General features: G+C 41.5%; 2 protein-coding genes across 2 annotated transcripts in view; both read left to right on the forward strand.

The window, feature by feature from the left end:
* pkhd1l1.1 (PKHD1 like 1, tandem duplicate 1) overlaps window positions 1–7,413 on the forward strand; it is a 38,076-nt gene extending 30,663 nt beyond the window's left edge. Inside the window, exons 59-77 of the mRNA XM_087787068.1 lie at window positions 82–255; window positions 317–420; window positions 1,064–1,190; window positions 1,259–1,380; window positions 1,445–1,535; window positions 1,896–2,044; window positions 2,190–2,312; window positions 2,388–2,499; window positions 2,747–2,863; window positions 2,969–3,134; window positions 3,927–4,159; window positions 4,227–4,391; window positions 4,941–5,098; window positions 5,169–5,301; window positions 5,372–5,716; window positions 6,303–6,454; window positions 6,527–6,670; window positions 6,731–6,884; window positions 6,956–7,413. Coding sequence (XP_087643194.1) covers window positions 82–255; window positions 317–420; window positions 1,064–1,190; window positions 1,259–1,380; window positions 1,445–1,535; window positions 1,896–2,044; window positions 2,190–2,312; window positions 2,388–2,499; window positions 2,747–2,863; window positions 2,969–3,134; window positions 3,927–4,159; window positions 4,227–4,391; window positions 4,941–5,098; window positions 5,169–5,301; window positions 5,372–5,716; window positions 6,303–6,454; window positions 6,527–6,670; window positions 6,731–6,884; window positions 6,956–7,269 — 3,083 coding nt within the window. The 3' untranslated portion in view covers window positions 7,270–7,413. The remainder of the gene's footprint in view (window positions 1–81; window positions 256–316; window positions 421–1,063; window positions 1,191–1,258; window positions 1,381–1,444; window positions 1,536–1,895; window positions 2,045–2,189; window positions 2,313–2,387; window positions 2,500–2,746; window positions 2,864–2,968; window positions 3,135–3,926; window positions 4,160–4,226; window positions 4,392–4,940; window positions 5,099–5,168; window positions 5,302–5,371; window positions 5,717–6,302; window positions 6,455–6,526; window positions 6,671–6,730; window positions 6,885–6,955) is intronic.
* Window positions 7,414–9,032: 1,619 nt separating this feature from the next.
* gdf6b (growth differentiation factor 6b) lies at window positions 9,033–13,188 on the forward strand. Its single transcript, XM_087785829.1, has 2 exons — window positions 9,033–9,442; window positions 10,435–13,188. Exons 1-2 carry the CDS (start codon window positions 9,130–9,132, stop codon window positions 11,319–11,321), a joined length of 1,200 nt encoding a protein of 399 aa, XP_087641955.1. The 5' UTR covers window positions 9,033–9,129; the 3' UTR covers window positions 11,322–13,188.
* The last annotated feature ends 214 nt before the right edge of the window (window positions 13,189–13,402 follow it).

Raw genomic sequence — 13,402 nt, forward strand, 5'->3', positions numbered from 1 at the left:
CAGAGAATTAGAACTTTTATGTTGATGTTTTAGCACTTTATCCACCTCAGGATGTCTGTGTGTGTGTGTGTGTGTGTCTAGGTGAGAACCACACTATTGCAGACACTGGCGTCACCTACACTCTGGCTGCTGATGTTGGTCACCTGACCAGAAACATCCAGTTCATTGGTCAGTGGTATCCGGACATGATGGAGGAGTCGTTTGGAGCAAGACTGTTGGTGGGATCTTACTCTTGGGAAGGGATCGACTATACAGGTAAACATGAGAGTTTATTGATCGTAGAGATTAATTTAATATGATGAATGAATTCCTCAAGGTGAAGCAAAAATACAAAATGTGGAGTTCTACCGGACTGGTCAGGAGGGATGGAGTGACTACACAGATCCACGCTACTCTGTGGCCTTCTGGAACCTGGGAACGGTAACACACCAGCACAAACATCTTGATATAAATATTTGCCCAATATGGATTCCTGCTTGGTATTGAAACATACATCCATCTTCCACTGCTTATACAAAGTCCCTCTATAAAGCTCCTCTGAAAGAACACCAAGAAATTCAAGCCTAAGCCTCCCCTTAAAACACCTCCTCCTTAAAAGGTGCCTGAGCCACCTTAATTTTTTTCTCATGATGTGAAGGAGTTGCAGTTCTACTTTGAGTCCCGGGCTCCTCACCTAATCTTTGAGCGAGAGTATCGACTTAACTTAAGCGTTATGTTTTTGGTGCCTGTTCGCCTCCAGGCCCTGAGTGAGGGACCAGAAAAAATATCAATGAAACATTTATGAATTCACAAACATTTTTACACTTTTGTATGTTATCCATTGGCCATTGTCTAGTGACCAGGTTTCTTTTGACGGGGCTTAGTCAGGCTGAGCTCACCCTGAAAGAATGATAAAGATCTGGTCTTTAGTAAGGCCACCACATGGGAGAGGGACCATAAAGGTTCACTAGTTTTGGTCTTCTGTTCCCCAAATTCCTAGACTGGCTCTTGGGACAAAAAATAGTCTAATAACAATTATACAGAAATGTAGGTATTTAACAAATCCTTTTTTTTTCTTTTCCAGATTACAGAGGACAGTTCGTACCTCCAGGGATGCAGCATCCATCACGGCTTCTCTCCTGCCATCGGAGTGTTTGAGACCAACCAGATTAGCATCGCCGACAATGTCATTCACCACACAGTCGGAGAAGGTACGAGAGAGTGGATGATTGTGTCACCATTATACTTACTACTCACGGTTCTTGTCGTGGTGGTGCAGGTATCAGGGTTTGGGGCGAAGATGTCAAGGTGATGGGGAACCTGGTGGTGTTGACGTTGTGGCCCGGATCCTACCAAAACAGTCGAGAGAAATTCAACTTCGATTGGACTGCTTCTATTGAGGTGAAAACACAAGGTTTTAAATCAACCCTAAAACCTGATTTTAATATTCTTTCTTCAACTTCAGGTTAACGAGGGCAAAAATGCTGTTCTGCAGAACAACATTGTCGCCGGCTACGAGAAAGTTGGTTACCGCATTAACGGAGAACCATGTCCAGGTAGATTTAAATGTTCCAAAGAACCAGGGACCAAACAATGTGTTTAGGATAGAGGAAAACTTGTTATTTTTTGTGATGTTAAACTACATAAGCATATTATTCTTATACTTCTATAATGTGTACATCATCAGATTTAATTAATTAGCTGCACATACAAAACATCTATCAATTTTAGGAGTTGTCATTAGAGCTAAGTCAATGATATTTGTCATACTAAAAATATTGACTCTGGTGTGAACAGGAATTTCCTATTCATTATCCTGGTACTTTACACAGACTAATGTGGAGCATTCATTCATTCCAGAAGCTTCCTCAGTGTCACTGGTACATTTATTTTTGGCTTGACTTCTTCTTGCTCAGGATACCAGAACGACAATGAGATGTGGATGAACAATGAGGCCCACGGTGGTTTGTACGGAGTGTATATGAACGCCGACGGTTTACCAGGCTGCAGCCTCATCCAGGGCTTCTACGTCTGGAGGAGCTTTGACTTCGGCATCTACTCTCAGGTTTGGAATTGAGATTGTTGTTCTTTTAACGTTGATGATTTAGAGTGAAACTTGAAAACCAAACGCTGGGTAGGGAAAATGCAGTTGGTCAAAGGATAAAGTGTGAATCCTCTAGAATCCTCATTTGGCTTTCTTTCCCTTCTAGACAAGGATGAATATCATCGTCTCTGATGTGACTTTGGTGGACAACGGAATGGGTGTGTTAAACATCATCTACGGCCCTCCCTCCCTCTCACATCAGTATGCTGATAAATCTGTGGAGATTCACGTGAGTCATCCATGAACAACGTACCATATCAACGGATGTCTTTGCTGAACTGTGGCTGTATCTCCATCTGCACAGAGAGCCTTGATCGTCGGCAGCAGCCCGAACTTCAACTGTTCTGACACAGCGCCCTTAAGTGACTACAGCCTCATTAGTACCGAAGACCACCGTGCCCCCAGGCCACCCAAAGGTTATTGTTTGAGTAGTTCATTCTGATTTTAACTGGTTTAAATCTGTGAAACATCTTCCCTCGGTCATGTTAGAAAATCCCTTAAAATTGATTTCACAAATGAAGACTGAAACTGAAAGTCCTTTTTTGATCATGACGATTATGTGTGTTTAAGTTCAAATTAAAACAAATAATTAATGATGACTAATAAAAATGACTGCACTTGTGTGCTTCCTCTTTCTAATGTGGCTCTTATGTATTTGTGTAGGAGGCAAATCTGGAATTTGCTGGCCGACGTTTGCATCAGGTCACAACCGAGGTCCGGAAATGTCCATGACGGGTATAACTAACTACCCAGCCATGAAAGGATTGTTGATAGTGAACGGTGAGTTTTGGAGGAAACCCCTGATGTTTAAATCTCATGTAAAACATTAACAAGACTTAAACTTCATCTTCATGAGAACTCACAAAATGTTCTCTGTCTTTCAAGATACAACGTTCGCTGGATTCAAAAGTGTTTGTTCCGGTCAGATGGACTTCATGTTCATGACCAATCCGGGTAATGACGACTTCCAGCATCCGGTGCATGTGTCGAACATCCAGCTCTACGACAGTGAGGAGGATAACAAGGTCTTTCTTCAAAGGGCTATGTTAGGGTAAGTAAACCAGGGACAGTGTCACTTCTATGAACGTCTCGTACGACTGACAGAAAAGCAAATACTGACATGTCATTATTATCACGACGAAATACTACTTCTTCTACTTCTACCACAATTTCCAACTACTTGTTCCATTCCTTTGGAGATTATTGTCACACAATTAATGCGTTCACATTCACATCACTATGGTAACGAAGGATTGAGAAAAACATTAGCAACCAAAAAATAAATTAGGGGTAAATATAGACCAAAAACTGATATAAGATAAAAAATAAAATATTTAATACTTTTCATTATAGCTACATAAGATTTCACACTATCGAAAAATAATTTAGTAAAAGGTCGTTGAAGGATTCATCAAATGAGTAGAGGTTTGTATTGGCAAGAATCTGGCCATATGTTACGATAAAGGAGCAAATATATGATATATTGCGACATATTTCAATACTAAAGGACAAGGATATATCTGTAGTATTCTCCGAATACTCCGCTCTTGTGTTGTAGAATTTACAGACCACATGACTCTTGACGAATTTGAATTGCTTTCATTCCTTTTAAAACCAAACTACTGTACGTTCAAATATCAAGCTGCTGAAGTCGACTGTTATACGTTATGATATAAGTAAATATATTTTCTTTTAGTTAAAAACAAAAGTGATACCGTCACTAAATATACATAATACACATACATAAACTGTTGAATATCGATACTGTATCCTGGAAAAGAATACTGTGATATATCGCCATATCGATGGACCCCTATGACTGGTATTCATTTCTGTGCTGTAGCAACATAAACCCGTCGGACTGTGTGGACATGGAGTGTGATGCAAAGAAGAAGAGCTTGCTGAAAGATTTGGATGGTTCCTTCCTGGGGGAGGTGGCTGATGTTGTGCCAGAGTCGGAGTACGCATGGGGGGGAGATCCTCGTAGAGGCTTGGGCGACTTCCGCATCCCAAAGATGATGTTGACCCAACCTGACGGAAGCACAATCGCCGTGGAGCAGATCGCCCCGGACAAAGGTATGAGGACGAAGAGGACGGTGGTTTGAGCGAGGACGCCGCCTCACTGCTGGTGTTGTGTCCTCAGGTGTGCTCCGAGAAGACTGTGTCTACATGCCATCCTGGCAGAGCTACAGGTGTGTGGGCTTGAATTACCGCGTACTCTCGATCGAGAGTCTTGACAGTGACACGGAGACTCGACGACTGTCGCCTGTCGCCGTCCTCTCAGGAGGATTTGTTGACCTTATTAACGGTGAGTATATATTTTCCACGTCAAGTCCGTCTCCTTCTGATCATCATCCTCCCTTTTGTACGCTTTCCTCGTCACTCCATCTCCATCAATTTTCAACTCAGTCTCTTTTTTTTCCTTATCTAGTTCTTCCAAAAGAAAACTCAGTATTTTCATCACTGAAACATTAGATTTTTCTTCAAGTCAGGGAAAATGTAAAATGGTAATTGACTCTCAACAGCTGTTAATTCATTTGAGTTTCTTGGCGTATATTTATGACAATAAATAGGAACAACTTATTTAAGGCATGAAAAATAAAAAAAATTGAGTCTGGTCAGAATCCACCGATTCTAAGATAAACTCATTTTAAATATTTCATATCAAGAGATGATGGATTCACAAGGACCAGAAGACTATTGAAGAAGCACTGAATCTAGTTACTATGACAACCAAGTCCCTGAATTAAATTAATTAAATTAATAATCTTTTCATATGCTTTCTCCAGAGTTTAAATTTTGTGAATGGAACCTTTTGTCTCGGTCAAAAAAAGAACTCCTGGTTTGGTCTTCTCAGGTCCTCAGGATCACGGCTGGTGTGCGGGCTACACGTGTCAGCTGCGACTCTCGACTTTCCAGAGCATCGTCGCCACATCTCGCGAATTTGAAGTCTTCTTCTCCGGCACCAGCCCGCAGAAGCTTCGGCTGATGATGCTGAACTCCGACCCCTCAGAGGTTTGCCACCCTTAACACCAAACACACAGTTCACAGACACTGACGGCAGCTCTGGTTTTCATCCCGGCAGAGTATCGTGGTGTCGATATTCTACCACTCAACGCAGCAGCTGGTGGTTTATGTCGACAACCAGCTGGTTGCACCTACGAATGCCTTGTGGAACGAAGACAAGACTGATTACACTCTGGCAGAAGGGCTGGAAGGTAGGCTCGAACAGGAGGTTGAAAATCCATAACAGGTTTTAATATTATCAACCCTCGTCTCTTCTTCCAGATCAGTACCATCCGAAGATGAACGCCAGCATCGGCGCCAACTACTTCAACTTCGAGTACAAGATGCTGAGCGTCCTGGTGCGCGGCTCTACGCCCGTCGAGATCAGAACCAGTCCGCGGATAGTCATCGCCCTCGACTTGCCAGCCATGACCGAAGACGAGTTCTTCGGTGAAAACCTGGTCAACAATTTGGCCGTGTTCCTGAAGGTTCCTCCGAACATGATCCGCATCACCAAGATCATCCGGGAGGACACCAACGCGCGGCGCAGGAAGAGAGCGGCGGGAATGACGGTGGAGATGGAGATCAAGAAACCTCCGGTCCAGACGACCAGCAACGACACAGACGGTGAGAAAAGTGTATTATTGTGTATTATAATTGTAATAAGATATTGACTTAAAACACGGTTTAAAGATTCCGTCTCAGACAGAGGACTTACACTTGCGGACCAGCCTTTTATTTAATTTCTAAGTTGTTATAAGTGTAGTTTAATGTCAGATGGTTAAGAAATAAAGATGATCACATCATATTAGATCTTCTATATAGTTTTTAAACATTTGTATCCCTTGTGTCGTCTCTGGGTCAAGGTTGAACGACCTCCCTGGCTTCCATAAATACATATGCAGTGGTGGAGGTCATTCACCTTGACCCAGAGACAACACAAGGGATATCACAAATACAATTGTTTTCGGGCCCTTAGGGTCACCTTGACCCTGAGATAACGCAAGGGTTAAGAAGGTAAGAAGATTTGTAAAATAACATAAAATGTGACAGAAATTGCCCAAATTTACACAAAAAAACAACAAGATATAAATCAAATTTGTCAAAGACGTTCAGAAGTATACATCTGAAAGACCTGCGACTCCACAAGATTGACCTCTGGGGTCACCCCCCCCTGAAATATCCATACTCTTAAAAACGCTTATCTTTATAGACGAGGAGGCCTTTACGGAGCTGAAGAACATCGGCGACAGCTTGGGTCAGGCGGCTCTAGAAGGAACCTTTGGTGATGCGATCGGATTCAACGTCAGCTCCATAGGGATCATCCCGCCGCCTCCGTCCTCCTCAGACCCCGAGTGGAAGGAGGTCAGTGGGGAACAACGTGAGAAGTGATCACGGATCAAATTGTGCTCACAAACGTGGTGTCGTTGGACATAGGAGGCCGAAAAAGAGCCGACCAGGGAGGAGGAAGTGGTCCAGAGACTGGCCCCGGTGGCTGCCCTGCTGGTGAGTCAGGATCCAGACGCGGAGTACGTGGGGGTTCTGCCTCAGCAGCCCAGTGTGATGGCTGTGGACGAAGAGGTGAGCGTGTGTGGTCGGGGAGAAGCTGAAACCTGGTGCTCATCTCCGTGATCCGTGCAGGGCAACTGTGTCGCCGTGGGCGTGACTCAACTCACGGTCACGGCCACCTTGCGGGACTCGGACGGAAAGAGTCTGGACACTCTGGACGGGAATTACACGATTCCGTTCAGAGGCTGCTGGGGTAACTTCACCAACCTCGCTGTGCTGGAGAGCGGTGAGTTCTGCCGCAGAACACGGACCGATATCACTCGGAAACCGTCGTTGATCCGCTCTTTTCCTCCGTAGGCGAGGACCTGACGATGGAGTTCGAGCTCAAGGAGTGGAGTGTCGCCTCCAGAGCCTTCAGCGCCAAGAACATACCCACCACAACCCCTAGTTTCACCAGCGGTCCGGCGGCCACTGACGACAAAGACACAACCAAGACCACCGAGGATCAAGACTATACCACCGACATGCCGAAGCCGGACGGCACCACACAGGCCGTGACTGAGGACGGCAGCGTGTTCGGCACCGGCAGCACCGTCGTGCCTGGGAGTCTGTGTCTGGTCAGCGTCATCTACACGATCGCTTGCTGCTCGGAGGAAATCCCCATCTGCTAGAAATGATCATTGATCAATAATACACGAATTTTCCACATTACACATATAAATCAGGGTGACTGTAAGCTACTAAATTGCCTTAATTCTTGTGAACAATACACTGTGTATAATTAATTTGATCCTCCATAAATATTTTTTCATGTTCCTTGAGTCACTTCAATGAAGATAGAAGAAGAAACAGATCCAAGCGCCTCTAATTCAATCAACAGAAAATGATGTGAATTTATTTGGTTGATAGATTTTCTCATTTACTTAAGGGGCGACTAACGTGAAAACCCAACTGTCTTACTCGCTTGTTCCCTCCTTGTGATGATGTTTTGAAGTTATAACTTTATAAAATTCTCCCTTGTCTGAAATCTTGGCAAACGAGAGGTTACGAGACTGAAGCCCATAATGGCGTAATAATGGCTTCACTCCTCCTCCAACCAGATGTAACCACGCACTGCTTTGGCCCCTTGGAGGTGATGACTCACAGGATTGATGACGCGTGGTGACTCACACTCAATGTTTGACCAATCACAGCAGAGTGGGCGTGGTTATGATAAACAAGGTTTTATCTACAGAAAAAAAAAAACGAGTGTGGACGGGGCTTATGCACATTTGCTAATAATAATAATAATGTCTATTTATATAGCGCCTTTCTAGACCAGGGTCACAAAGCGCTTTGACAGTCAAGCATTCCCCCATACTGATGGGAGTAGGCTGCAACACATGGCGCCAGCTCTGCCATCAGGGTAAAGTGTCTTGCTCAGGGACACAACGACACAAGCTTTTCTGGAGCTGGGATTGAACCTGCAACCTCTTGGACTGCAGGCAACCACTCTACCATCTGAGCTATGATGCACAATAAATAATGTAAATATTTAAATAACTTGAAAGTTTTGTACAATCAGATACTGATGATACAATAGAGTCCAACATCTATTTATGATGCACTTAAATCAACACATTAGTTTTACTTTTAATTAAATGGTAGGCTTTCAAGTGTTTTAGGTTAATCCATTCCATCTTAAAACGATTTTATTTGTTCAGGCTTTTCCTTGATTTTCTGGAACTCCTGTTGTGTTATCAGTTTTATCTTGACCTTTAAAGTATATACTTTATTGAGTAGTGTTTTGATTGTTTAAGCGCTTTGTGACCCTGGTCTGGAAAAGCGCTATACAAATAAAAATTACTTACTTACTTACTTACATTTGCTAATGTTAATATTTCAATTACTTGAGAGTTTTGTACAAACAGACACAAACTGATGATACAATAGAGTCCTACATCTATTTATGATGCACTTAAATCAACACATTAGTTTTACTTTTAATTAAATGGTAGGCTTTCAAGGGTTTTAGGTAAATCCATTCCTTATTGTCAAAATGAATCAGTATGAATCAGTGGAAAGAAAAAGAAGAAGAAATATGGACATAAAACAGGGAAAAGATTGGTAGATGTAAACACTAAAGTCACACTATTTGGGGACTAATTCCATTGTATAAAAGCGTTTCTAAAAACACTTTGTCGCATCTGAACTCTGTCCGTGGTGCTGAATGACGCGCGTCACCAGCAGAGGGCGGCAGAGACAGACAATTAACTTTCATTTCAAGAACAGATTTAAAAGTTAGACACTGACTAAAACAAACAATGGAGGGAGGTATCGAGACGTAACAAGTGGTTTCAAGCTAGTGTTTTTTTTTAGCAGGGCCGTGTTTTCCCAGCGGTCCCGTTAGAAAAAGTCGCGGCAGATCACGTGACCCGCCGCCGTTCCTTAAAAACCGCGGCTCTTCCTCCGGACCTCCCGACACTTCGCGGAGCGGCGGGAGGTGGACGCTGGTGCTCCGGCCTCAGCTCGGACTGGACTGGCTCCGAAACATGGACGCCAGGAACTTCCTGCTCGTCTTCGCCGCGTGGCTCTTCTCCTCCTGGCGCGTGCCGAGGGGCCAAACGCTCGCCATTATTTCCCCGCCGTCCGGCCCCAGGAGCGGCAAAGGGTTCGAGGGCCAGGACGCGTCCCGGTTCCTCAAGGGGTTCTACGTGGAGAGCAGGTCCAGCGTGGAGCCGCACGACTACATGCTGTCCATCTACAAGACCTTCTCCTCCGCGGAGAAGCTGGGCCTCAACGCCAGTTTCTTCAGGTCTTCTAAAGCTGCGAACACCATCGCAAGTTTTGTGGACAGTGGACACGGTGAATATTGTGTTTTGTTAAATGACATTTATCTCATAAAGTTTTAAATAAAGCGCTTTACATATAAATATGGAGCGTCGGATTAGAATCAGAATAAATAACTTTTATACTTTTATATATATATATATATATATATATATATATATATATATATATATATATATATATATATATATATATATATATATATATATATATATATATATATATATATTGTGGTGACCTTGTGTAATAAACTAATGAAATAATGTAAAACAAATAAAATACAATATATTAAAATAAAACAAGTTACAGTAAAATGGCTTATAAATTTAAGTTGCATATTCCGCGTTTCAGGAGATAAATTGTTTATCTCTCTTTTTTTTTAGACATATTGGGACATTATGCCGAACTATCCTTTATTTTGTTACTTATTAGATCAACTGTAACAATCATTAACAAGTGTTGAAAGACCTCGACATTCCCGAATTGCTGTTTAATAATTACTCATTTATGACACTTTTTTTTTGCTTTAATATACGTGTGGAAGAAAGAAAGGGACGAAAACAGGAAAGGATAATACAATCGTATTTAGAAGAAAAGAAAGAAAAAAACGGTAATACCAAAAATGCCATGTATTATTACAGTATTATTTGTCAGTTATGGATACTCTTGTATTACAAAAGCAGAAAGAGAAAAACAGTGTTCTAATTTAAATGAATCATAAAAATGCAATTTGTAATCCCACTGAATATTTAAACGATAAAACAAAAGTAAGAATAACTAAATTGAGTGTATGTTTGAATTGTTATTATATCATTACTATGGTAAAAAAAATAATTTTATATACAAGATTATATTTTATTCAAATATTTTACGCAATATGTTGCATTTTCACTTTCACTAAATGTGGAATAAATATAATGAATTCATGATATGTTATTTAAATGATATATCTATGAATGGTCTCAAAAGTAACATTCAAATAACTGATGTGACCCCTGTGCCCACAGACGAGCTGCCCCTCTCTCCCCTGCGGGCGCAGCAGTACCTATTCGACGTCTCCACTCTCTCCAGAAAAGCAGAAGTTCTCGGCGCCGAGCTGAGGATTTACGTCAAAATGTCTGGGAATTTCAAGACTTCTGAAACCGAACCGGTGGACGTCCAGCTCCTGTCCTGCGGCGACCGGACGCCACTCGCCTCCAAAACCCTGGACCTGCAGGATTCCCACCGGCCCAAGTGGGAGGTTCTAGACGTGTGGGAGGTTTTCAAAGACTGGCAGCAGCTCAACCCCGGGAAGCCGTTCTGTCTGGAACTGACCGCCATGCTAGACAACCCGGAGCGAGAATTGGACCTTCACCATCTGGGCCTGCACCGGCACGCCAGGCCGCAGCAGAAGAAAGCCATCCTGGTGGTCTTCACCCGCTCCAAGAAGAGGCAGACGCTTTTCAGCGAGAGGAGGGAAGGACGGGAGCTGCTCGGGAGGAGAGCCAAAGACAGGGGTCCCGGCGCCAAAGCCAGTCGGAGGAGACGGACCACCGTCGCCAAGAGCCGTCACGGGAAGAGACATGGCAAGAAGTCCAAGTCCAGGTGCAGCAAGAAGCCGCTGCACGTGAACTTCAGGGACCTGGGTTGGGATGACTGGATTATCGCCCCGCTGGACTATGAGGCGTTCCACTGTGAGGGCGTGTGCGACTTCCCGCTGCGCTCTCACCTGGAGCCCACCAACCACGCCATCATCCAGACCCTCATGAACTCCATGAACCCCGGGGACATGCCGCCCAGCTGCTGCGCCCCCACAAGACTCAGCCCCATCAGCATCCTCTACATAGACTCGGGCAACAATGTGGTCTACAAGCAGTACGAGGACATGGTGGTGGAGTCCTGTGGCTGTAGGTAGTTGCTGCTCTAGAAGAGCAGGGAGTCATGTGATGTCAGAGTTCAAAGCTTTATCTACATCCAACCAAACCTCAACAAGTGAGCAGGTGGAAGAGTTGAGAAAAGGATCTATATTTCAGCAACACTATGAGGAAATAAACACTGAAATGGATGTGAGAATAGAAACATTTAAGTAAAAGTCAGAAATAAAATGATCAAGAATACAATTTTTAAATGTATTTTTTTAGATATGTGTTTAAAACCACGTTATTTTTTAGAAATTAAGATTTTCAAGAATCACTTGACAAAATAAATGTGTATGTTGTTGAAAAATTGAGAGATAACTAGCTTAGTGAATATCAAACGTAGAAATATGGGTGTGCACGATAATAAAATATAATGTAATATAATGATGATCACAATAGATCTAGGACTACATTAGATAGCACAAGAGCAAAACAAGAAAGAAAAATTGTATGAATAAAATAGAAAATCATCTTTGAAACTCAGCTGCCTCTTCCTTTGATATTTCTGTAAGCAGCAGGAATCTATCCTTGCTATTGGACTGAGGAAACCTGGATCGTTTTCCAGTCACAGGACAAATGAAAAATACAAAGAAAAAAAATGTATATATAGTTTAAACTTGACTTAAAAATGTTGAATTACACAATAAAAATAAATAAAGCAGATAGTTTCTAAAAAGCCCAAATAATAATTTATTATAAAATATATATATCATTAAATTAATTAAGTCATACATTTAAAAAATAATAATAATAATAACATGAAAAGCTATTCTCTGCTACATTTTGACAACTTATTTTAAAGAAATTATTATTAGAACGAAATCATGGTAAAGCTGATTTCATAACTTCAAACAGCACAAATAAAACGGCTAAACTTCAGTAGCAGCTGTGTTTAATAACTTTCAGAACGCTAGTAAGTTGATAATTTCTCACTGTTGACACATTTTTTGAATATTCATGTTCCCACAAGAAAGGAATTTAGCTCCACATGACACTAACCACACATATTTCTTGGCTTCACACAACAGTTCAGATTCATATTTCAAGATTTTTAACAGTAACAGCACAATGTCACTGGACCTCTGTCAACACACACACATATTTAGTTCACAAAAATGTCCTTTTTTTTCCATTAGAGTCTGACAAATGTTTAAAGTGAACTTATGTCTCAGGGAAGAAATGTGAGCTGGTGTGAGAATGACCAATGTTTTTACTTCTATGCACTGATGATGAATTACTTTGTAAATAATTGATATAATTTATGTTCTATAAATAAGTTATTTTCTTTTTTCATCATTGTCCACAATTTTACGTTAGAACAGACGAGAGTGGAAACACCTGGACGCTCAAATAAAACTTGTTTTCGTTGCAGTAATAGAGATGTTTTCTTTTAAATTGTCATTTTCAAATGTTGTTTTTTTTTTAATCATACAGAAATCTGAAGATATATATTTGTGATTTAAGCAAACTGCTGATGAATCATGTCATTGTAATGTAGTTATTTTATGAGCATTTATTCAACATGTCTTGGGCACATTTGTGAACACATGAATATGTATAAATAAATTTGTATTTAATGCCTACAATAATTTGTGGAATTACCAAAAGTAAAGATTGAGAAGGTGCCTTAACTCTACTTTGGGTGCTTTTGTGATGTTTTACCATCTTTTGTGGGTTTTTCTGCGGCTATTATTCTAGTTTAATACAAAAAAAAGAATCAAATTATTTACCAAAAAATACTAATTTGATGCAAACCGATTAGACTCTTACTGGTTTTTGAAGTTTAAATGTGCCTTCTATCCAGATATATATTTGCTCACAAACCTGTCTCCAGATGACACGCAAAGAAAACCTTTTCTTGTTTAAAATATTTGTTCAATAAATGCACAGACGCTGAACTATAAGATCATTGTGTGTGTGAGAGTTTGCCTGCGTGTGTGTGTCCGAGTGTGTGTGAGGACGGAAATGCCGTGATGTCGACAGAAAGAAAATTACTCAACCAGAGCTGAGTGTAGATCTTATTAACATGAAACACATGAAATAAAGTAAATAATGTATTGATCGCACATGTGACACA

Source organism: Callionymus lyra, chromosome 3 (genome assembly GCF_982586985.1).
Source record: "Callionymus lyra chromosome 3, fCalLyr1.hap1.1, whole genome shotgun sequence".
Classification (NCBI taxonomy): domain Eukaryota; kingdom Metazoa; phylum Chordata; class Actinopteri; order Syngnathiformes; family Callionymidae; genus Callionymus; species Callionymus lyra.

Coding starts and splice junctions, on each gene's coding strand:
- gdf6b (XM_087785829.1), top strand. CDS start 9,130: ATGGACGCCAGGAACTTCCTGCTCGTCTTCGCCGCGTGGCTCTTCTCC. Junction 9,443..10,434: donor TTTTGTGGACAGTGGACACG/GTGAATATTGTG, acceptor CTGTGCCCACAG/ACGAGCTGCCCCTCTCTCCC.